The sequence below is a fragment of the Hippocampus guttulatus genome, chromosome 7 (genome assembly GCF_054856545.1).
Source record: "Hippocampus guttulatus isolate MCC_2025c chromosome 7, RoL_Hgut_1.0, whole genome shotgun sequence".
Taxonomy (NCBI): domain Eukaryota; kingdom Metazoa; phylum Chordata; class Actinopteri; order Syngnathiformes; family Syngnathidae; genus Hippocampus; species Hippocampus guttulatus.
Window position 1 is genome coordinate 20,526,909 of NC_141267.1, and position 26,004 is coordinate 20,552,912.

A 26,004-nucleotide genomic window follows, 5' to 3' on the forward strand; every position below is an offset into this window, starting at 1 on the left:
GACCACCATAAATACACCAAAAGCTGCCAAGGTTAACACAAAACTACTGTAAAATCCCCCAAAGTTGAGCAGGTTAAAACAACACTGTTATTGTGCAAATGACAAGTGTTTACGTAATCTAATAAATAGGTCAGGGTTAGTGTCGCAAGACGTCCGAATTCACCTCTGGTACATATCCTCAAACAGCAACATTTTCAGGCGCAGTTAACCTCACATGATCCCCACAAGCTAATATTCCAAGCAATGACCAAGTATTTTAACGGAAAAAGGAAACATAAAAAGCTCAAGCTGTTACGCGTGCTTTGGGGGTATCCATTTCAAAGATAAGATCTGGTTATTTTTTGCTGATATAACAAAGAAGTAGGAAGTGAAATCGGAGTCGTCCCCCTTTTGGCTCTCAAAACATCTGGTTTTTGGGCCCGCTTTTAAACAACAAGCTTCCCCTCGAAGAATTAAGCTAACGCTGCGTTCATACTGCATCGAAGTCTTTTCTCGAGCGATGCATCAGTCATTGAATTACCTGCAATTTCTTTAACCGTTCACTCAGATGAGGTCTCAATGCTAATTTTTACTAGCTGGTGGACGGCATTGCATTGTATATGTTAGCATTAAACTAGCATACTTTCAATCGACAGAATAATTTGAGTTTGGTTTAACATTTTGGGCTGGTGTGCTCAGTGTAAAAACTGCTAGCTTACTAGCTAGCTTACTAGCTTACCGTCTTTGGGAATTTGGCAGACCATGCTGGGCGTTCCGGCTAACTGAGAGTCTTTCTTTTTACACGCCTCTGGAGCACGTGACGACTTGGTGACAGAAAGTAGGAGCAGGTCTAAGTTGTGGCACAGGTGGTGTAAATGATGAGATAAATAGGACAAGATCATATTTCAAACCAAAACTGCAAGGGAGCGGTAAAACTTGAAAGTGTTTCTCTTGTGGTCCCGACATTGTGGATTTCCACCTATCGCATGCGGATCTGGAACATATCCCCCCACGAAAAACGGGAGTTGACTGGATGCACTAATTGCTGCGAATCGGTCACTCGTTTTACAGAAGTCCGCTTGTCAAATTGCAAGCGTCGGCGGGCGCTAATGCTCCGTGATCCTCCTTGCGTCTTCGGTACCAGCATACTCTCATGTTTTGCGGTTGTGTTTTGGCCACTGTCATTTCACAAGAATTTCCCCGACATCTGTGTTCAATCGGATTCTCTCACAACTTGGGCTTTGCGTGTAAATATAGGGTGACGGCTGAAGAAAACTGAAGGCGCGCTGTGAGTTTTGCACTGACAGCTTTTCAGACCGCAATGAACGGGCCCCCCGACGCAGGGATGAACTCAAGACAGAACGATACACGTCCAACCTGGAGAAGACGTATCCCGTATGTGAGATGACTTTTACAGTTGTACCTCCAAGGTCGAGCTCGATTCCTTTCAGAACAAATTTTCCCAAAGTAAAATAATGAAAGTGATCGAAGATAGCACTGTGTTGTATAAAACATAACACAAGACGAGACCGAGCTGTGTATCTGTATATGAAACGGGTATTTTTGGGGTGTTTTACAGTCATATTGAACTAGTTTTGTTATTTCTTACCCGTAGTTAAAAAGCCAAGTGTGGAGAGTCTCTGTTGTCAAAATGCGCCAGTGTAATCAGTAAATGGGACGCTTGTGCGCATCTGTTTCTACCAAGACAATTGCACAATGATTTTATGGTTCCATTAAAAAAAGAAAAATCCAGTATAGTGTAGGTGGGGCCTCAACCTCATACGGGGTTGCAATTTGTCAATGGATCACGTCATAAGCCAATGGTCTGACTTTGAAGCACCCATGCTGAATTCTGGCCCGGATCTGGAACTGTGTGACGCACCGGTCCAACAAACCTTTTCACCAGGATTTCCCACACACTTCCTGATGGCAGGTTTCCGACGACACCACTAGTAAACAAACCCTTCTACAAGTTTTTCAAGATATGAGCCATAGCTCCGCGAGCAAATATCAGTAGTATAAGTATGGTGGCAACTCAACTCACTTATCAAATAACAATAGTCATAGGCGTATCTTCTTTATCCTCCGCAAAGACTGACTACAATTAGTGTGACTTACTGCGTCCATGTTTGTACTGTTGGGCACCTGTGGATTCATGCATTCCCCCTATGTTTTTCTTCTGGGGGGTATTGTGGTAAAGTGTTATTGTCCTTATTAAAAAGTGGATTAAATTTTTTGAATGGATTAATGGCGTGTCAATTGGGAAAAGCTGATTGGAGATTCTGCTGGACCAATTTAGATTTTTAAAAAAAATCTTAATCGTTTGGAGACTATCCGGCAGCGCAAGCAGAAACACAAAACATTCATGTAATCGTTCAAGTTAACAGTAGTCAATCACTTTTCTTCCTACCCTAGCACTTTTTGCTGACAAATGTACCAAAAGTAACGATAAAAGGTGTGCGTTTCTGACCGCCTCGCATTCTGCCACCACTCAGAGTCTCTTTTCTGTCCACTTATGGGATGTGGTTTGGCTGATGACAAACCGCTTTGTGATGCTTTTCTGATTAATCTTGGCAACGTCTTGGTTTCTGGACAAAATCCTTGTTTTGATAGTAATTGTCCGAATGGTGACCTTTCATGTGGTTTGCGGGCTGTGCATATTGTAAAATAATCTCGATTTTTGTGATTACGGTAATAATCATCTTGTTTTTATTGCTGCTTTTTTTTTTTTGTGCGAGTGCAGTAAAGCCCCTATACGGCTGCAAAAAATGTTTTCAAGTGCTTATGTTACTGATGTGGTGCTTAGAGTTACGATTTCAAATACATCTCCCCATAGAACTGAATTGAAATGCCATTAATTCATTCCAGACACCCCCCCCCAAAAAAATCAAAAGAAATTAAAAAAAAATTAAATGTATCACCTAAAAACAAAAACAACTGAGAATGTAGGTAAATAAAAATTTTTTTTAACATGTAACTTTTGGAGGCGTGGCTTAGTGAGTAACGACATGGGCTGGAGTCTGTTAATAATTTTCTGTCTTTCTCTAATTGAATTTGCAAGTAGCTTTTTTTGAAATGTAGTGACTCGGGCGGGTAGCAAAATTGATAAATATAGCGAGTAAATCTGTGTTTCGCTGTGACACTTGAAGCTCAGCAGGCACTTACTATTTGATGGCAAGGTACTGTTGACCAGTTGGTAGATTTCATGTTTTCAAAATGCAAACAGTGTGATGAAGACAATTGTATCAATTACTAAAATTGTAATTGCAGAGTCAAATGAAGTTCACCTGTAAAGGTGATTATGCATTGACAAAGTAGAGGTGACTTTAGACTAGCTCAGCGTAGGTCTAATTTTTTGGCGCTTTTGTTGTGTTTGTTAGTCCAGCTATGGCATTTCCCATTCGGTGGTAGCATGAAGCTAAATTGATTTGTGGCTGTTTTAAATACACATTGCGTAATTCTATTTGTTATATTTATATTTAGTTTGACAGCTCACTATCTTCCAAACTGCTGCTTATTATCAGTTGAGTTGAGTTCACTGCTGCCAGACAGCACTTTACATCCGGACAGCACTTTACATCATTTTTTTTTGCTCTCAAAGCAAAAAAACAAAACAAACAACAACAACAAAAAAAACGTCCGGTTGACGACTCGCATTTGGAAGGTACCACTGTATTGTTACATGTTTTTGGCTGTATGTTGAACAATTATTCTATTTGCTGCTGGATGATTTAAGAAGTTTGATCTTTCATATTATTTGCAATCTTTTTTTTTTTTTTTTGGTCAAGCGACCATGGGAAAAATCGAGCAATTTAAGATGCCTGCTTGAGAGCGGCTAAAAACAACAAATTGAATTTTATCCCCATGGAAGTTCTCATGTCTGCTGTTGCCAGTAATCCTGCTGCAAAAAAAACCTAACAAAAAAAAAACATTTATATGCACGTGTAATCATTTAATTGAGTTTTTTGCCTCCCTTCCCCTCACTCGGCACCTGCTTGAAAGAAGCACTCTCGCCCTCTCTCTAGACGTTGTTATTTTTCATTTACTTGTGCCCCCGAGCTTTTTCAATCATACATCCATGACAAAGCCAACAAATAAGTTCCGGGCCTTTTTATTTTGCCGCAGACACAAATACAGACACGAGTTATGAAATTCAGAAAAAGCCGGGAAGGGCTTTGGACCTTAATACGCAACATCTGTAGCGGACAAGTGACCCTCTCTCTCTGGCGCTGTCGCACATTTGTAGCCTCTGAATGAGAGACAAGCAGACTGCAAAGAAATACAAAAACAGAAAGTGCCATTTTTGTGGGACTCGCGCGTGATGGAGGAAGTTGCAAAAAAAAAAGCGAAAGGTGTAACATCGTTCTCCCTTTTTTGAAATCTGAAAAGAAAAAAAAAACAGAGTACCGCTCACATCCTGAATGTTGTGAAGCGTTTGAATGGAATTTTGCGCCGGAGCAGTATCTGTGATATCAATTATGACGCCGACGGTTATTATGAGCCGCTTACGTGCTGAATGTTGTGATTTGTGGAGCCAAAGTGGGAACGTTTGAGGTGTCGCGTTGGATTTACAGAGGCATTCGTCTTGCGGTTTTGGCAGCTTGTTGCACTTCAGGTACAGATGTTTGCATCAAACCCGTGACATCCCCTTTCCTCAAAAAAGAGGGGGGGGGGTCCACTTGTGATCCCCCCCCCCTCACCCCCCCCCCACACACACACTTTTCCTATCCTCAAAAGCACCTATCCATCAGCACATCTGCTTTTCATTTCAACCGTACGTCTCCAAATACTCGGACGCTTTAAACGCCAACACAAGCGTTCTCACTCCGGCCACTTAACACGATTCTTTGGTGACTTAAAAGGAAGCGACGGGAATTATAGAAAATGAAGCGTCGCGGTAAGCTTTCAAAAAAAAAGAAAAAAAAGAGAAACAGATTACCAGCAATCACAGGCCATAATAGCGTCCAGGCATTATGTCGATTGGACGGAGCGCTGCTGTCGTCTGTGCGTGGAATTCTGACGCGGCAGAAAGTTGCAGGAGACAGCGACTTACGGAACGGGATTTGTTTCGCATCTCGTTGTCCGACTAGTACGCCAAAGTTATTCTTGGGCACGAGTACCTGGACCTTCTGATGGATTTCAAATGCAGTCAATGCTTTATCCTTGATATCCATCTTAAGGTTCACATATTGGTACGCTCCGTTCTTACTCGTCGGACAATTTAGCACCCTAGTAGAGGAACTCGGATGTTGCTCTCATGATGGGACTATTAGGAGTAGACTATCTTGATGGGCGAGTGGTGAGCGCATCGACCTCACAGTGCAGAGGTTGGATTCCAGCTCCGGCCTTCTTGTGTGGAGTTTGCATGTTGTCCCCGTGCCTGCGTGGGTTTTCTCCGGGTACTCTGATTTCCTCCCACATTCCAAAAACATGTGTGAGAGGCTGATTGAACACTCAAAAATTGTCCCTTGGATTGATTGTGAGCGCGGATGGTTGTTCGTCTCTGCGTGCCCTGCAATTGGCTGGCAACCGGTTCAGGGTGTCCCCCGCCTACTGCCCGAAGACAGCTGGGATAGGCTCCAGCACGCCCCACGATCCACATAGGCACGGGGAGAACATGCAAATTCCACACAGGAAGGCCGGAGCCGGAATCGAACCCACAACCGCTGCACTGTGAGGTCGACGCGTGAACCACTCATTCACCGGGTCACCCCTAGTAACACTTAGTAGTGTGCCAATGTCAACTAGTGCGCAGTTTGACCTCACTTGTAACATTGTTGTCCGAGTATATGCCCAAATTGTCCTAGTGTTTTTTTTTTTTTTTTTTATCGCTATGTTGACAATTCAGTCGTACTAGTACAACGAAGGCACACTAGTGGAATGACCGTGTCTTAGTAATAACGCCCCCCCCCCCCGCCCCCCCACTGCTAGTGTCACTCTTGGCCTCCCGGCACACAAACAAAGCTTGCCAGCAATCTACTGCGGTGCGCTAGTAACGCTACTCGTCCCAATGAGAAATCGTGCAGTTACTTGAGTAACATCTTTTCAAGCGAGCATATCACAGACGCCCGGACGGCGTTTTAAAACGTGTCACGCTCATTCATTTCTTCCCTTCTGTAGTTTTCAGCCTTGTGCTTTTACAGCTGCGTTGGGCTTGCCTTCCCAAAGGATTTGGACCCCCCCCCAAAAAAAAGGAAGTCGCCGATGACAAATTGGTGACATCAGAGCAGGCTTATGGTAGCAGGATTGTCAAAAGCAATCATACACGCCTGGAAACTGCTTCTCAAGTGACCCGAGCGTATTGGTCGGGTTCAAAGATTTGCACGCACTGGATGTGCGCCTTTAAGGGGTGTGGCCTGCTTGGATGAACCACCCTTTGCTTTCCTCTTCCAACTTCTGCTCCCCGCGTGCCAATTACGCAGGCGAAGCGGCAGGGCGAGCAACACGTGAGGACATTTAAGGAACGGAAGATGCCACTTAAGACGTAGCAGAGGATATTATTAGACTTTGCTGTTATCAGCAGCGGCTGTTTCTCGCCTCCGTTCTTTTGAGAGTTTTGTTGTACGTTGAAGTGTGGCAGTGGGTAGGGGGGAGGGGAGGCGCGAGAGGTCGAAAACAATAGAGGCCTTCTTTCTTTTTCTTTTTTTTTTCTTTGTTAGTAATGCTGACATCAGTGGCTGTTTGGGTAGATGGGCCAACACATGTGTGCTGAATTTGCACCAGGTGTCTCTGGACAGTGTCCTGCCTCTGTTTTTCCTCCAATGTCTGTCGACAATTTCCATCCCCTTTGTGCCGTTGTTGCTAATTTTTCTCGTAAGAAACACGCACGGGTCTTCTTCTGTGGTCCTTGTTCACGCCCGGACGAACCACCGAACGTGTAATTTGTTGAGTTTCTCCTCTACTGCAATGGCGTCTTGAGAGAAGGCGGTAGGGAACTCAAGTCGAGTCGCTTCACAGCAAGCGGCGGTTTGTGTAGCAAATCTTCCAAAAAGAGGCTTCAAGCTGTTTATTGCCACTCCCAGTCGATGTTTATTTTCAAACTGAACATAAAACAACGAAAATAACAAGTTTAAAACGACTCAACTTTGCTTGAATAAAGTTTCTTTAGCTTAATGCTAACAAATAATGCAAAACACCACCGACGGGCTATTGAATACCACCCTTTTTGTGGTGTAGGTTCCTTTACGCAACAATTATCTAAAGTTCTTGCTGGGAATCGGATAACAAGCATAGGCATACATAACATGCATCTATTCATTATCCTCTGCGAAGAGCAAGTCATATTTCTGCCTTATTAAGGAGCCGGCGACCGTCTCCGTGTACAGTCCTGCATAACCGTATGTCGGTATTATACTGACCCCATGTGGCCAAGGCGCGCATGCCAGCAGGAGCAGCCCAATGCACATTGAACAGAAGCCCCCACGCTACTGTTCCGCTCAAATTATCGAAGTCTTCAAGTCAGTCGAGCTTGACAGAGTCAACCGAAGCCACAACGCTTCCTCCGCGACGGCTATTTCGCGCCGCCGTCCCTCGATGCTCCGTTTGACTTCGGCCTCCTGACCGAAGGCGAGCGTGCGACGCTCATCTTAAATACCCAACGTTCAATTTCCATGGCTCATTCAGTCCAAAATTACTTCTGGGTCCACGCATATGTTTGAGCCGCAGGATTTCTGAAGCAGAACCGATTCCGTTAAGCGAGGCTGTAAATCACCCACCGTCGCACAGCGGGTGGCCATCGGGACCTTCATCACAAAACATGCTTCACGTCGTCACAACGTGACTTTTTACTACACGACGCAGAGGAAAAATGAGAGAAAATAAATCAACATCGCGCTCATCGAGGCCACCATTGAGTCGGCCTGCATCTGACGTAAAATAACATCAAAAGATGATATGATGAGATTTTCAACTACATGCATTTGCTCCCCCCCCCCCCATTCAAAAAATAAATAAATAATACAATTTTTCCATTGGCACTGTAGATTGTATGTTTTCGGTTTACTCAAGTTGACTGTGCGTAAATAATATCAAACCACTCCACTGAATTATTTTCAATTATTCCCAAAGGTCGAGTCTCCTCATTTCGTTGCATTTCTGCACACTGCTTCCAGTCAGTGTATGCGGATATTTTTATTTATTTTTTGTCCAATCACATTTCAGCCCCTCTGTGTTGCCACGTCAGTCTAATCTGCCCCGGGACTTCAGAATCCGTCGTGCCGGCCGGTGCAACTTCAACTCCATAAGCAGCGGGGCTGTGATTGCGACCATTTTCGAATTCACCTCAGATGATGACATCACAACTTTTCCATCCTCTGATTGTTTGGTCAGAGGAAAACTGTTCGACTCTCGATCCGCACGAGGATGCATTTAGCTTCTCTCGTGACGAGGATTTTGTTTGTGTGTCATCTCTTGTCAGGTTATGAGATGACTATTGCTCCTTGTGAGTGCTTTCATTTTGCATTTGTGTGTTCTGTTGGTTTTGTCATTCATATTCTTCCAACTTGTGATGTGAACTTCTGACGTTAAAACTGATTGGAGACGCACGAAATACTACCGGTTGAAAGAGCATTGAACTGCAATCGTTGCGTTCCCTCGACTGCCGATGGGGTTGATTTGATGACATTTTGTGATGACTAACACAGACGGGACGAGCGCATTCGGTGGGTTTTAATCCCGAGAAAATATGGGCGTGCTGGAAAACAGACCGTCAGCTTTGAGTGAAAGCAGGATTGCTCGCAGCATCCCCTTGGCGACCGCGCACTGTTTGTGTTTCTTGCGTTTCCTTTTTCTGCGCTCGTTTGCGTTGACGCCGCGACCCACGTCACCGCCAGAGCTCCATCGTCCGCCGCGGGCTCGCAGCGTACCAAGGCCTGTTTTTGTTGCCAAGCGTGACTCGTGGCTCACAAAGTCCTCTTATTTTCTTTTTTTTTTCCTCCTCTTGTCAACCCCTGTAAAAAAAAAAAAAAAAAAAAAAATCGGATTTTCCAAACGTCCTACTTTTTTTTTCTCTTCAACATTTACTCTACCTCTCCATCTGTTATCACTTCCACCGAGGAGGTGATGTTTTCATCACCGCATGTTTGTCCATTTGTTTGGATTACACAGAAAGTATTGTGCGATTTATTTTTACAAAGCTTTGTGGTATGGTTGGGAACGGGCCAAGGTGGAGTTTTTGGTGCCGATCCCTATGGTGATTACTAGATTGCTAAGAAGCGCAGTACGGTGGTTAGTGGTGAACCCGTCCGTTTATGCTCCACTTTTTAACTCTTCCTTTGAATTTTTTATTTTTTATTTTTTTGCCATGCCATGTTTTAATTCAGAAGTAATCATTCACTTCCCATCGACACTAACTTTCTTTCAAAAAAAAAAAATAAATCAAACAAATACAGGGTGTCCCAAAAGTCGCTATAGTGATCCCTCGCTATTTTGCAGTTCGTTTATCGCGGATTCAGTGCATCGTGGATTTTTTCAAACATATTCATTAAAAAAAAAAAAGAATCATATACATGGAGTACAGTTCTGTATATGTTGCTCGATGTGACTCGCTGATGTTTTGCAGCTTCTCGCGGACTTTTTTGCAGACTTAAAAAAAAACAACTTAAACCTTTTTTTTTTACCTGTGTATGTTAATTGGTCGCTACTTTGCGGATTTTCGTGGGTGGTTTTGGTTCCCATTAACCGCGATAAACGAGGGATTACTGTAATTCCTTTGCTAATGTTTTTTTTTTTCCCAGATGTAATTTTGAGAGGCTAACTAGCCCGCGTGTGCTAGTTAGCCCCAGTGACAACATGAGTCGCTCACGGAGTCTGTGGCGACACGTGCGGCTGGCGTTCAAAGTGGCGGCGTGGGGATATTGGCTGCCTTTCTGTCAACATTTCCTCATCGCGTTTTCTTCCCTCCCAGTTATGTTCGCACCACCACTGCGCGCCTTCTCGTTAATCGTGTGGTATTGCGGATGTGCCCGCAAAGCGTATCAAATCCTCACGCTTGACTGAGATGATGATACATCTCGATAAAGGGGGATCGAAATGTGTTAAGAGTGGGAAGAAAAAAAAAAAGAAGCAGATTCACCGGGCGGGTAACCAACACTGTCCCATTGGTGTCCCGCACCATCTGATTATTTGCAGATGGGATAAACGTATAAAAGTTATTAATTATTGTAGGGTTTGGAAAAATCCCGCCATCAATCATTCAGTGAACAGTCAATTGAGCAAAAGAAAAAACAAAAAAGCAAATGATTTACCTGACAAGTGCGCGCGAGCTCACGGATGGCATTATTTATACAAAATGACTTATTACGTTGCGCTTGGCTGAATTGGTTTTCCGGACACATGTAATTTGAGTTTGCTTCAGTTGCACCAACACTAATATTAGAGATGATTTCTCATTGACATTACCCTGCGTGTCATTTTTTTTTTTTTCGCCAAATGGCCCCCCGATATATCAGCAGTGGCGTTGCATCATTTACATTCAAGACAACATCGGAAGTCTGCGGTTCCCGGATTTCTTCTTCAGGGCATACCGAATGGCTTCGATTTCCAGTCGCATCGTTCGTTCCGACAGCTGTTGACGGCGATCTGCTTTTCAACTTGCTTCATCACCTGTCCGTCACATGTTCAACACTTTTGCAAACATTGGGTCATGGGCGGGTAGAAACAAAGAGCCATTAGCGAATCGTGAGCCGAGGCTCTCAAAATGCGGGTCTGCGGGCCTTAACTTGTTGCCCCAAAAAAAACAAAACAGAAAAAGTCCAACATAAAAGGCACACAGAAGAACCATTTTGTCCGGCCGAGTAGAAATACCAAAGAGATCCACCCACCCATCCATCCATCCATTCTCCGATCCGCTGTATCCTCACAAGGGTCGCGGGGGGTGCTGGAGCCAATCTCGGCCGTCTTCGGGCAGTAGGCGGGGGACACCCTGAACCGGTTGCCAGCCAATCACAGGGCACACAGAGACAAACAACCGTCTGTGCTCACACTCACACCTAGGGCCAATTTAGTGAATTCATTACAAGTGTGTCAAAGTTCAACAACCGCCAGTTCCAATCTATAACATGACCCTTTTCTGTTTTTTTTGGTGCATTCATTGGCGTAATGTCGCCGCCGCTCTGCTTCCAGGTCACGGCGGCTACAGCTTAGCAAAGAACGCCGACGCTGAGCTGGGGGCCACCCAGGGCACCTTGATGCCATGTGGGCAGAGTTTGCCGCTGCCCTTGGGGGGTCACCCTGGGGGACTTTACCCGCAGAGCCTCCAGTGTGACAGTCCTGCGCCTGATCTTCTTCTGCAGGACAGCCCTCACCAGGACGCCAGGTAAACCGCCGCCGCCGCTTCTACTTTTTATAAACAGATAGCTCGTGAGACAGCAGCGCGCTCAACATTTTACGTGTCTGTTCAGCTAAACGGCAAATCGTGCCTCCGCGCAACCCTCGATAATATTTCTGTGGCTCTGTTTTTCTTTGAGTGGGTTGGTGGGTGAGGGTGGGGCGGGGCGGGGGGGGGGCAAAGACGATTCCTTCATCGTGAGAAGGAAAAGATCTTCTCACATCACTCAGGGGCTCTGCACAAAATCCATAATGAGCCAACTGACAGGAATTATTATGTCGGGGATCACAGCAAAGCACCGGGAAATCCGAGCAGGGTCGTCCCCCCCATTCAGCGAGGCAAAGATTCCCACCATAATAAGCAGCATTGTAATGGACAAACCCTTTCCGAGGCCGCAATTAGGGCCACCAGAAACAGGTGACTCCATATTTATCCCCCAGTGTTGGGCTTGGGTTTAACCCCCCTTTTTTTTTTTTGTGCCATCAAAGGATGTCAGGCGGTCCCTCAAGCCAGTGGCCTCTCAGTCTCAACTGCGGTCGGCCTTTCTAATCTTAGGAATAAACGCCGGTTTATAGTCTCCTGTTACTTGATTTAGTTTCACCCGTCGAGAAGAATTGAAAAAAGTAACCAGCCTGTTTTGACAAAAAAAAAAAAAAAAAGTCGAAAAAGTGCAGATATCAGAAAACTCGCTTTCGTTTGACTTTCAGTGAATGAGTCTGCGTCTGTCAACGGTTGCTAAGATGATGGAGCTCATGTTCCTGTCTTTGTGATGTCTCTTTTTTTTTTGGTCCCCCTCAATGTAGGTCATCGACTTTTCAGAGGACCCTGGCCGGGGCCTCGCCTGGCCTGAGCTGCGGCAGTGCCAACGGGGCTCCGTCGGCTCTACCGTATTCCATCAAGGAAGAGGATGCGATGGGCTACACCGTTTCAAGCATGGTGCCCGCGATCCAAACTGGCTTTCACGACTCGAGGTCCGGCATCGTTTTGAGGACGTCGAGGGACGAGATGGCGCACGGTGGCGGCAACGGCAGCGATGGCACGTGCGTCGCGGGCAACGCCGCATCAGCGGATGCGGCGCAACCCTTTAATAATGAAGACGGCTCCTCCCCGTCGGCTTTGTCCCCACCGAGCTCCCGTCATTCGGCGCGTCAGCTCGGCACCGGCGCTCTGAAAAGACGTCGCCTTTCGCCGCCCTCGCAGTCCACCGTCGCGGATTCTCCGTCTGCGACCGGGACCGCTTCCGAGGAGATCAACATCACCGCCATCATCTGCGCCCCCTCGCAGATGTCCATGGTGGCTTGCGTCAACGGCTTCCGCGCGAACCTCTCGCCCGGCCACACGAGCAGCGGCAGATTCTCCTCTCCCTCGTCCTCCTCCTCCTCTTCGTCGTCAACGTCCCCGCCGAATATCCCGTGCTCTCGGGAAGCCCCCCGCAAATCCACGCAGCACCAGAGCCCCCAGCGCAGCTCGCTGCAGCAGAGCTGTCAGCTATCAAACTCACCTGCCACCCGCCTGCTGTCCCTGCCCTCTTCCTGCTCCTCATCCTCTTCGTCGGTGTCTTCATTGGAGCCGGAGCAAGGCCAGGGACAGTGCGAGGAGCAGGGCTCCATGCAGCTGGGCCGCGGGGCCGGAGGGACCCACCTGGGGAATGCAGGAGGGGGCGGGGGAGGCTCATCGGATGGCTCGGGGTTATTCATGCTAATGTCGGGGACGCTGCAAGCGGCGCCGGAAGCCGGGGCTCTGATGGACAGGAGCCAAAGATCGGGGCCTGAAACCGGGGCCGTCCTGGATAGGAGCCAAAGATCAGGGGCCGTAGCGGGGGCTCTGCTGGACATGAGCCAAAGATCGGGGGCCACCCTCAAGCAGGAGCCCTTAGATGACTTCACCCCCAGCGACGATGAACTTTTGCAGCACCGCTACCACCATCACTTAAGCGGGCGCAATGGGCACGTCCGCCACCTCCAGGAGCACCCTCGCGCCGCCATGCCACCGCCGTACCACCTGCACCAATATGCGGGCGGTGGCCTTCTGAATAGCCACACCCACCAACAGGCACCAGGATCGTCGCTGGGACTCAAGTCGTCGTCCGGCGGCCCCGCCGGGTCCCAAGCGGGCATGGAGACCGAGGAAGTCGGGCTCACGCCGGTCGATAAGCAGTCGTGTCGCTGGATTGACTGCAGCGCCGCCTACGAGCAACAGGAGGAGCTGGTGAGGCACATCGAAAAGGTCCACATTGACCAGCGCAAAGGCGAGGACTTCACCTGCTTCTGGGCCGGATGCATCCGCCGCTACAAACCCTTCAACGCCCGCTACAAGCTGCTCATCCACATGAGGGTTCACTCTGGGGAGAAACCCAACAAGTGTATGGTGAGTCTCCGTCCACACGGAAACACTGAATGTGTGCCGCAAAATAAAATAAATACATAAATAAAACGGTCCGGTGAACCTGCCCGCTTATCACGGGGGGGAACATTCCTGAGCCACCCACAATAGCTGCGATAAAGGAATGATCGCTGAGAACTATGTGCTCCTGAATTGTGGTGCTTCAGCGTTAAACCGCTGTCCCAATTTCAGTTTTCCAGATTTTTTGGGGGGGTAAAAAACGGGGCCCAGTGACACACCGAGTCACTCCTTGACCACAACATAAGGGAAAATCAAGTCAAGTATTTTCTTTAAAATAATATGTTTGACGCATTGTTTTACCTCCGACGTGAGAGTGTGTGGACACAGGCGTTACGCTGGCGCGGTCGCTTGAGAGCGCCTCGTTGTTGCTGTGCGGAAAAGAGTGCTGATGACATGGTGTGCTGTACTGCAGCCATAGGAAGCTGTAATTTTTTTTTTTTCATGATTTTGAAATCTCATTTTCTATATACTTTACGGTCTGGCGTGTTCCGGGAAATGCTCAAATCAACAAGCACATCCATCACAAAGTCTGAAATTGAAAGGCAAATGTAGGCTTCCCTTTACAATAGTTATCATTACAATTCCTGTGTATGTCTAGTGGAACACGTGAAGAGAACATGTTATTTTTCCACGCCGAGAAGTGAGCCGCCGCTCGCGTAGCACTACTTTGTGGTCGTATGCGTTACAGGTAAAGCTCCAATTCCACAAGTCAACACACTGATCAACGTCAAGCTGTCACTCCCCCGCGCCCCTTAGCAAATGGAAAAAGCAGTCCGACTTGAAGAATGATTTAGTCCAAATACACAATTAGTCCACAATTTGTGTAGGGCAAAGCCATGTTTATTTTCACAAGCACCGGCGTTTTGGGAGAAGGGATTCGGATCCTGAAAAGCCAACACATATGGTGAACATAACCAAACAATGCCTGCACTTGATCCTTTTAAATAGGGGGCTTTACGCGTTGAGCCGCCCCGCAAGTATTAAGTGAATTGGCCTCGTGTCCAAGCCAAACAGCACCAGAAAGTTGGTCGTCTGGAGTAGCGAGACACAAGACGGGCGAGTTGATACCGTTTGCCTGAGCCGAGCTGGCTTCACGCTCATCACCCCCCGAGTCCAGCTTAGCATGTCCACTCCGTCATCGTCAAACAGCAAGTGATATGAAAGCCTAGTTTCGAATTTTGAAATACAGTGGTACCTCTACTTACAAACGTTTCTTCATACGAAATTTTCAAATTAATTAAACGTCTCCACAGGAAAATATTGCCGCTTGTTCCGAAAGAAATTTCAAGATACGAAAGGGAAAAATACAGTATGGGCTGCTACTCGCATCCCATTGGCTAAGAGGCACTCTACCGCATGTGTCTATGTGTGTAGATGAGATAGATACGTGTCGATGTGGCGTCCTCGTCATTCGCCCATGAGGTGTTTTACGTAAATGTGAATCACCCAGAAAAAGTGTTCAGCAGTCCGACGACAGCTCACTATGCCGATGTTTGCTTTGGACATTTTCGAAGGACTGTCCTTGGATCAGTTCTTGAAAAAAATGCCAGGCAAAAACCACTTCTGAGAGAAAACAGCAAAAAACGATGAGGGCACAGTTAAAAGTTAAATGACCATCCTTTTTATTCTTTACACTGTTCTTTGTTTTTAATATTATGCTCAACTCTCATTTATTGCGCAATAATCTAATTGTAACATGTGTTTGTTAACATATTTTGATGCATTTTTATGCTTTCGGAAACATTGATGTCTGAATTTTGGGGGGGTCTTGGAACGGATTAGGGCATTTACATGGAAAACGTGTCTCTACTTACAAAATTTGCGAGTTCAGAAATGTCTTTGTAAGTAGAGGTACCACCGTAGATTTATCAAAAAGTCAATCATGTGAAGATCCACCAAAAGCTAACATTCGTTCAAAATGGCGATATATTGTTTGCGTGTATATTGTCTGCTTGCTGGAGCCTATCCCAGCTGTCTTCGCGCAGTAGGCGGGGGACACCCTGAACTGGTTGCCAGCCAATCGCAGGGCACACGCAGACGAACAACCATCCGCGCTCACACTCACACCTAGGGAGAATTTAGTGTGTTCAATCAGCCTGCCAAGCATGTTTTTGGAATGTGGGAGGAAACCGAAGTACCCGGAAAAAAACCACACAGGCCCGGGGAGAATATACAAACTTCACACAGAGAGGCCGGAGCTGAAATCAAACCCGGTACCTCTGCACTGTGAGGTCAACGCGCTAACCACTGGCCCACCGGGCCGCCCCTGCTGAAAATGTCTACATTTTGTCTTTTTTGCTCTTGGTCATAAAATGGGCAAAGACATTCAAGAATGTGAGCAATTGTTAGAGCGGAAATAGATCAGACATTCTCTTTACGGAAGGCGGGGGGGGGGGGGGGGGCACTGATCTCCTTTATTATCTTTCCAGCAGCAGATTCCATTGCACACTCGTGAAGCGTACGTCTGCACACGTCCAAACATAACACGACCCCCCCCCCACCCCCCTCTCCCGATACACACTCCCTGCTTCCCTTTCAACATAGAGTATTCAAACTATACTGTTTATCTCTCTCTCTCTCTCTCTTCTCTGGCAGCTCTTAAATTGCTGTCTCGCGGCATGCTTGCGTCTTGGCAGGAGAAGTCGTCATTATTGTGGGGCACAAATTCATGCCCGGCCTCCGCTTGAGCCTGTCAACGTTTGTCGACGACTAATATTTTAAGAGATGCCATTTGGAGGGAGGGAAAACAAACAAAAAAAAAGCAAGGCTCAATCCATAAAGTTTGTGACTCGTGACATCCGATGACAGTGTAATTCTCTCACAATGTTGCAATCGGCCGTACGTGACATGCTGCTGCGCTGCGTTTTGTGATCGTTTATAATCTTCAGGCCTTGTTGGCCAGTTTTTTGGCAGACATGGTGTTATTTTTATTTTTTATTTTTTTGGTAACATCAGTTTGTGTTATCGGTCTAAATCATCAAATTCTGTTTATCTTTTAAATCTTCAAATTCCAGTTTGTTTGCACATCGTCAACGTCAAAAGTGAATGGTAGTCGTAAAAAAAAAAAGACAAAAACGTATTTTGTGTTTGATATCCTACTGAATTCACAACGGAAGACCAAGAAGGAGTTTCTTGGCACAATCTTCCCGTAAAATTAATAGGAGAGTTTGAGGATTTTTCCCTCCCCCTCACTTTTATTCGTAAATGAACAAAATATTTCAATATATGTAAGTTTTCTACGTATGTCAGGATTTTTATTTTTGCCGCTGTCCAACTGAATATATGATACCACTCTCAAGAAATAATTTTTATTGCTAGCCTATTTTTGCCATAAAATTAATAAGACGGTTGTGTTTAAGAGGTCATTTCTTCTGTATTTCTTTACAAGTAAACTGACTAAAAGAATGTATTTTTATATATTTATTTTCTAATTGAAGTGCTTTTTTGTTTGTTTGTTGTCCTGCGCACTGTAAAACTGTCAAAGGATTTCTTTTGCCATAAAATTAATACAGTTGAGATATTTAAATGATAAACTCACAACAACAAAAAAAAAACATCTCAAGATGTGGATTTTTAATTTGTTATTTCTTTTTGGTTTGATTGCGACTGTCTTCCTTTTAAAAATAATGAGGTTAAAGTTCAACAGTAACATTTTCTCTCTCTATTTTTTTATAAGTAAACTGACAAAAAGTAATGGGAATCTTTTAATAATATTTAAATAAGCGTACTTTGTGTTTGATCATCTACTAAATCCACCATAAAATAGTAAATAACAATTAAATATAAGTTACAGTTAAATTTTTTTTCTTTAAGAAAATGTTTCTGATATTCTACTATATACACTGTAAAACGTTAAGAAAGTTTTGTTTTTTGGGTCATAAAAATAAGTCCATTAGGGTTAAGGGTTTTGTCGTCACCCCCCCGCCCACCTTCCTCCTAACTTTCACTCGTAAATTCACCAAAACCATCTTGGAAATATGCGTTTTGTCCAAATGAAAGCCTAATTTTGGGTTGAACTCCTCCGAAACGCTCTCCCAACGACACCACAGTCAAGAAAGCTTGTGCAACTCACGTTGGGGCTCCAATTAAAGACGCGCCGTGGGCTGTTACGCGGTGCAACAAGGGACACGCTGGCAAGAAGGAAACAACTTAATCTCTCCGCAATATCCTGTTGTGTTTCATGCCTAATTCACTTGTTGTTTTTACGTTATTGCATTTTTTTCTCCCCACTCCCCCCGTCATGTCTGCATAAATATTAAAAATAGATCCAGCAAGAGTAGCCCTGACGATGTCTGAGACTTTGATATTGTTCTTCGGCTCTCTGAAGCTAACCCTCAGAGCTAAAAAAAAAAAAAAAAAAATTCTTAAACCGCACGATGTGAAATAGACGCGCAAGATGGATTTTACTTACAACGTGTGCACTGTATTTGCCTTGTAGCTGATTTGCCGAGACGAAATCGTGCGCTTTAACTGTTATTAGGGAACACTGTGGTATGCGGTGATGGATTTGTTTGGCGGTTTTGGGGCATGGAAACAAGATCAGTTAAGCGGCTGTTTTTGCAATTACTTCAGCTTGGTATTTTGTAAAACAAAGTTGCAGGATGACAGACGATGGGACGCAATGATAATATTTTACTCGGACAGTTTGGGCTCCGGTTCAGTTTGAATGCCTCGTTTGACAATGTTTTTTTTTTGGGGGGGGGGGGGGGGCGCTTGAGGGAAAAAATGTTCCGCGTTCAAATAGTGGTTTCCCCAAATGTAATCCAGTAGGTTGTTGCTCTCATCCCATAATCATTCCGTTTTACAGCTGTGTGACACTCCTTTTGAATGATCAGTGTTAATCAACAAATCACTCTAGCCAAAAATAGTTACATTTTAATGTGACATATTATTCAAAGCAATGCTGTCAACTTTATATTCTCCAGTTGGCCATTTTGCATCCAGTAGAAAGAACATCGCACGTGGGATCCCCCAAGGGTCAATTCTCAGCCCACTGTTATTCAGTGCTTCCGCTTTCTCAAGTCATACGCAAACATGACATAAATTTCCAGAACGATGCTGATGACTCACAGCTTTACGATATTCAGATGGTATATTTCAGATACAATCGCTCATACAATATATCAACGACATATTCTTGGACAGTAAAACTGTGGTGCGAAATGTGGGTGTAATCATTTTGAAACTTTGAGTAAGCATGCTTTTTTCCTATTTTAACTGAAAATTGCATGAAATACACTTTATTTCAAAAAATGATTTAAGTGAGCAAATTTAGGTGAGGTCACAGGGTCCAGTTGAACATTTTGGTGCTTAAATATAGTGTTTGTTTTGCACGTCAGTTTTTGGCCAACCGCACTGCAGGCGACAAGGCAGAAACTGACGGACCTGTCATGCAGTGTGCTGGTTTTGAGCTGGTCTTTTGTGAGCATTTAATTCCGGGTGGTGAGATGAAACGGCGAGCGCCCTGAGATAATTACAACCCCGGTTCAGCAAATGGCATTGTTACGAATTGGCTTGGTCCCCATATTACAATTTAAAAAAAAAAAGTTTTCGGAACAGTTATAAAAAATGTGACCCCACTAGTGATGTTTTAAAAGGTTTGTTCCCATACAACATAATGTGTGTGTTTGCGTGTGCGTGCGTGTGTTTATATACTGGTGTTTAATCTGAATTGTGTACTTTCCACTCTGTGAGTTCTTTTTGATTATCTGCTGAAAACAATCATCCAGATTCCCGTTTTGCGGAAAGGCCTCGAAGCGTAAACTTCACGTTTACGTTTGTTCAATTGGCCCACGTACCCAAAAAGCACCTAATCAAGTCTGTGTACTTGGCGCAGGCGGACGTCAAATACTTCTCCACGTGAAGGTCATGTGCCGACCACCTTTCCAACAATGCCGGAATGATCTTGGCCAGACATGCGCTTGACAAATTATTTCAACAGGTAGCTGCGTAGTTTGTCATTTATTTGCACAAACAAACATAATTTTGTCCTCACTCCTCCTCCTTGTTGTTTCCTCCCTCCTCCGATCCGCTCGGTCGTCATGCTAAAAGGCAACGCTGTGTATGTGCGACATTAATGTGATGAAACCGCTGGCGGTGTGCGCGCACGACTGATGTTTTGGCAAACAAAAACACGAGCGCTGGATGGAGGGATCTTGCTTGTTTTTCCTCATTGAGAGGACCGGAGCCAAGTTCATGTCAGGGCGAAAAAGTTTCCCAGTCAATCTTTTTGCAGTCATGTCATCCAACACTTTGCATCCTTCCAAGAACAGGCCCCACCGCCGCACGCAGCCTCCCCTCCGCCACCCCAAAAAACACTTGCTGCATGCGCACAGCTTACAAGGTGCACACAGCAACTGGTGGGTCTGACACTATTTTTATTTTATTTTCTAAACTTTATTATAACACACGGGCGCTGACCAGACATTGGTGTGTGTGTGTGTGTGTGTGTGTGTGTGTGTGCGCGCGCGCACTTGTGCATGTGTATAACATTCTTAAATATTGTGCAATTCTCCAATTTAAGATCCAAAAGGTCAAACCACTGCAGCTACTTTGCTTTCAACCTTATAAGCGGGTATCAAAGCACGGCGGATTTTCTGCGCGCTGTACGCCCTAATTACATTTGCGTGGAATGCAATATTTGGAGTTTGCCTATTTCCTCGACATTTAATCACTGCCTCGTGTCTGAAACCCGAAGAGCCGCCATCCCTGCTCTCGGACCTCTTATACATTGCGCTGAGATTGTGTCATAATTGCGTTCTGTCCAAAAGTGTAATCAGTTTAACCTCTCTACTGAGCCAGATCGGTTTACTAATACATTGGAGATATCAAGGCGTGTGTGCGTTTTTGGGGGGTCTCGGTTGATGTCGCAACAAGGGGACGGCAGAAGGACCCCTTTTAAGACTTGTTTTGAAACGCTCTTGTTGGCCGTTAGATTGTATGCCGTAATGGATTGTGTGGAAATGTGTTTCTATTTTTTGCTTTTTTTTGGCAACAATAAGCTATATATTAGTCAAATGAATAAAAATAATAATAATTAATTTTACATGTACTGGAAGTAGTGAAGCTAAGAGAAACATTATAAAATGAAGATAATAGACTTTCGAGAGAAATTAGTTAACATTAGCTAAACGTCAATTCTTGACAAATAGACAGACAGGGCTTTGATTTTCAAAAGTTCAATAATCGACACCAAAATTTTATGTTACTATGGTCTAGTCTAAACTTTTGATAAACTAATGAGCTAACTTTTCCTACTTTTAAAGATTAGTCTGTTAGCTTGGTGTTAGCATCAGCACGAGCGTGAATAGGAGCCGGGAGCTCCCATTATCTTCATGTCAATTCATGACGAATGAACATACCAAGCCTTACTTTTTAAAAGTTTAACAATGGACACAAAATATTTTACAAACTAGTGCTGTTATCATCACAGCAAACTTTCCAAACCATGTACAGTAAGATTAGCATGCTAGCTTGTCATTGTTGGTCTGTACTCGTGTGAATAGGAGTCACAGTCAAAGCGAAGACATTCTTGGAGGATAGAAAAGAAGGACTTCATTGTCATTATCCGGTGCCAATGCAACCAAACTGGGGCTTTTCATTCACTCATCGCGTTTTGAAGTATTTTAGTTGCATAGTTGCTGGCTGTGAGTTCCCATCTTTGTCATACAGCTGACAGGCTCCATGTGACAAGTCGCTTCTGCACAAAATAAACACCCGGGTCGAATGGCTGCCCTTACGTAGCAAAAACGTGTGTTTAAAGTGTCAAGTTAAAATTACGCACACGCGGGTTGTTACGGTTCAAATGCCGAGGTTAATTTCAATGTATAAGAGAAGACGTGAAAGCTTAAATCAACACTTGTGCATTTTCGTCCTCGTGTGATGTCATCTGAAAGAATATGAGGGCGACTCATCGGGCATTATCTCTGACGAGTCATTAGGCAAGCACTGAATGCGGCTTTTACAACATTTTTCAAGCATTAGGCCGGATGTTGAACACTCGACTTGAATGGTTTTTACAGACCCGGCAGAAAGAATTTGAAAAATAAATTCCAAATATGGGCAAATTCAGTCCAAAGGCAACATGCCGAATCAGATGAGGACAAAGTACAGTACTCTCATTTGATATTCATTTTCAAGGTAGTGATAATCAAGTAAAGTACACACACCTGAAAAATCTAACTGCTTAAATACAGTAACAAAGTATTTGTACTTGATTGCTTCCCAGCATTGTCCAAAATTGAGGATTTTTGTAGGAAATTGGACCAAAAGTTCCATTTGTGAAAAAGTCTTAAAAATAGTAGGAAAACAAAAATACAAAGAAAAAAAACGTTTGGGATAATGACTTGAACCCAATTTACACAGTTTATGTAAATATCTCCAAAAAAATGCATTTTTCCAACTACCAACAGTACTGCACTATTTTATTGAACAGTTTCCTAAATTCAAATCACTTTATTGTGTTTTTTTTCCCTATATACGGTAGCTTTTTTGTAGAAAATTCCGTATAATTTTTTTGAAAAATGTAGTAAATTTTCTGTTATTTTAAATGATTTAAAATACAAAAAAAAGCTGTAAATGATGTAAAACATGTTTTTGGCAACTATTTACTGTACATTTTTAGGTACAAAATACTACTTAATTTAAGCAACAAAAATGTATTTTTTCAATCATTGACTTTATTTTTTTGTCCACAGTTTGACATAATTCGCACAAACAGTGATTATGGTTTACTAGTAAAATAAACTGTAACCCCCCCTTCTTTTCAAAATTCTATACTTAATTCAAGTCCCTCAAAAAAAAATGTCTACTCTTTTCCCTTTGACTATCTTTTCTGCGCAGAATTTGATTGAACTCTTTTGACACGTAACGCCAGTTTGTCTTTTGAAAAAAAATGATGATGAAAAATATAGACGCGGTTTGGATCAACAAAGCATGTCATTCCTCACAGCGTAATTTTTATCGAGAGAGAAAAAAAAGGAAACGATTACATTTCAGCGTGGAAAATTAATGTAATGGAGTTGAACGACTCATATAGGCTCTATACAACTCTTAATAACATTTTAGTACATTTGAAGAGAAGAACCAATTTTTTTTTTTTTTACCAGCGGGCCATTTAAAGGGTGCAATACACAAAGCCGTGATTTATATTTCCTATTTCCCCATTTTAAGAGCGAGATCCCCTGCGTGGAGGCTGACGCAATCACCTGCGAGCGCTCTCGCTTTCTCTGCGCTTTCAAAACAACATGTTTTATGTTTAGTCACATTTGTTCCACTTTGGACTTGGTTTAACATCGAAACTGTTTGGCCAGGATTCTGTTATTAGGTCAAAAGTAAAAAAAAAAAAAAAAAAAACCCCACATCTGTACTGTATTCTTGATTCTGTCTTCAGCTGTTCATTTCATCGCCCTTAGTCACACTGTGACACCTCTTAGCTCTCGTTTCCATCCCCAGTGTTGCCGTCAGCGTTCATCCGCTGCAACGCCAATCAATGAACTTTGCCAGGTCATGACTGGAAGAAAAGCCATGAAATAAAGATGCTATTGGGGGTGGGGGGGGGTGTACGATCATTATAAATTCCCGTCAAAGTAACTGCGAAATTACGCGCACTGGCCTCTGACTCGTATTTTGTGTATGGGGGGACAAAAATTAATAAATAAAGTGGAGGGGGAAATCATTCATGAATATGAAACGGGGGCTGATGAACTGCGGAACCCCGGGATCGATCGTTGCCATCGGCGAGATGGTAGATCCGATGGGAACGAGATGCGTTTTTCGCTTTCAAACAAATTTGAGCGGGTTACGAGATAATTAAATTTCGGAGCGAATCATACACTGAAATGATTATTGTGAGCCTTTTGATTTGCCGTGTTTGGCCGTGTTTCCCCGATGAACTTGTGGAAAGTTTTTGGGTGAAGTCAGTGGTCAGGAGATCCAAAGTGCACATTGCTGTCCCTTAGTAGATGTTTCGGTTACAATGGCGATTTAGCAGTTTTTCGAGATGCAAGCCATTATTAGGCTTAATATATTTTTATTTTTCTACGCAAAAAGGATTGACTTTGCAACAAGCAGCAAATGGCATCTATGCGGCTGCGAGTTCTAACATTTTAAGCACCAGCGGATATGTGAACACAAATGGTGCTTTGGCAAATGTAGACAGACAAAGTGACAAAACACAGAGGTATATATTCTTTATCCTCTGTAAAAGACGACAAATTTTTACTTGCTCAGTCATGTACAGTAGTTGTGAAACTCATTTTATATTCTGTCTAATCTGTCATGATGCTCAAATATTTACCTTTTTTTTTTTTTTTAATGATGTCATTACGACAGTGGATAAGGAAAATGTATCTTGTTCCTGTGATGTTAGCAAATGTCGCATTTCTTTTTTTGTTAGTCATTTCGCAACGTTAGCAAAGCGATGGGAAAACGTTTTGCTAGCCAGAGCGATCGTTCGCACAGGGAACGTGAATTGATGTATCGATCAAACAAGGTTGTTGACTTTTCGCTTTTTTTTGTACGTTTCACTCTGTACTTGCTTAAAAAGCGACCTTAGTCGAATGGCTTGTACTTCACAGAGTGCAATTACTTTCACCAGCCTCTGTGAAAAGTACACACGCTTGGCACACCGAGGACATAGCGTCCAAACCGAAAAAAGGGGTATTATTGCGGCATCCCAGTTGCACCGCGTTTCTTCCGGGCTGTCGCTTTTGAGACCTGGAGTGCCTCCAAGGCGCACTTGCTTAAGTGCGATTGGGCTCCCGTTGGCTCACAAATACCACGCTGCCCCGTCGTTTCATTTTAGTGGCGTGTTTGCTGTCTGAATATTGTAAAGCTTCTGGCGTGGAAGCATTTGGCTTGGCACGACGTCCAGCTTCTGCAATCTTTATTTGTTGTCGCGTAAGACAAGGCCACTGTGTGTTATTATAGGCGTGAGCTTCTGTACGGCGGGGTCAGTTCCTCCATCCCTTGTCTGGACAACGGCTTTCTATTTATTTCCATGTTTCTGCACAACGTGAACAATGCGAATGCCAGCTTTTTTGTTTGTTTATTTGTTTGTTTGTTTTATCTCGCAAAAGTCCCGGAGGCTCAACGTGAAGTTCCACTTTGAGCGTGTGATGAAAAGTCAAGATTTTCACTTTTAACATACTTTTTTTTTTTCGGTGCACACAGAATGATGGAAACTGGAGATTTTTTTTTTCTTCTTGGCCAAAGTGTCTCGTATGTACAGTTCTAATTTGCATAATCCGAGACAAGATTTGTTTTTGGAAGATGACCCGAAATGGTCAAACTGACTGCATCAGCTACTTGTCATTTCCGCAATACACAAACAAGGTGATTTCAGCCCTACGATTCATTTTTGTCTTCCAAATGCACTGGAAGCTCAAAAGTCAAACATCTGGTTTGCAAAAGTGTTGACATTTCCCCCAGCGATTAAAGCTGCAGGCGGTGATGAACAAGCCCTCCGAGCAAATATCCGGAGTTTGAAGGTAATTGGAGTTTCAAGTAGGACGTAATTGCATGTGTACGATTCTGCTCAAGATCTGACTTGGTGGAGCTGACTTACTGTATTAGAGTTGGACGTTTTATGGCAGGTCAGCAAAACTTGACTGCCCTCCGCCGCCCACGCGCAAACTGAAAACGTATGATTTTTTTTTTCTTTCAGAATTTAACATTGCCCATCTGTTTAGGGTACGCACTTTCAATTTGGAGCAGTCCAGGTTATTATAGTTTATGAATACTGACAAAATAAATAAAACTTAGATTTTAAAAAAAATTGCGATGAAAAATCTATTTCAAAAAAGGAATTTTGATTACTGGTGTATATATGCATGTATAATAATAAAAAAAAAAAAAAAAAGAGAAAACTCTCCGAAACTACATGATGTGTTTATAAAACTAACAAACTGGAATTATATTGAAAATGTCCTTCATTATCGTTTTGTTTTTGTCAATTAATATCATAAATCAGCTTTTGGGGTTTATTTATTTCAGTATTGCCGTACGTCCGTATCGGGTAAAAGAAGATCAAACAGTTGTTTGAGAATTGTAGTTTATGGATTAATTACACAATACTTAGTGACTCCTTTTTCTTTTTGTAATGTGTACTCCAAATATATATATATTAAATAATAATTTAAAAAACTAATACTAAAACTGAAAAAAAAAACTAAACCAAAGGGAAGCGTTTTCAAAATATAAAACAAAAAAAAGACAAACTTGCTCTAAAAACAAAATAAAATAACTGTCATAAGTCAGAGCAAAATAAAAAACTACTATCATATCAAAATCCCAAA

At 43.6% G+C, this 26,004-nt stretch overlaps 1 protein-coding gene across 1 annotated transcript in view; it reads left to right on the plus strand.

The window, feature by feature from the left end:
• The window catches only part of glis1b (GLIS family zinc finger 1b), a 75,513-nt gene that overhangs the window by 17,239 nt on the left and 32,270 nt on the right, over positions 1 to 26,004 (plus strand). The window contains exons 2-3 of the mRNA XM_086115119.1: positions 11,101 to 11,293; positions 12,109 to 13,672. Coding sequence (XP_085971245.1) covers positions 11,101 to 11,293; positions 12,109 to 13,672 — 1,757 coding nt within the window. The remainder of the gene's footprint in view (positions 1 to 11,100; positions 11,294 to 12,108; positions 13,673 to 26,004) is intronic.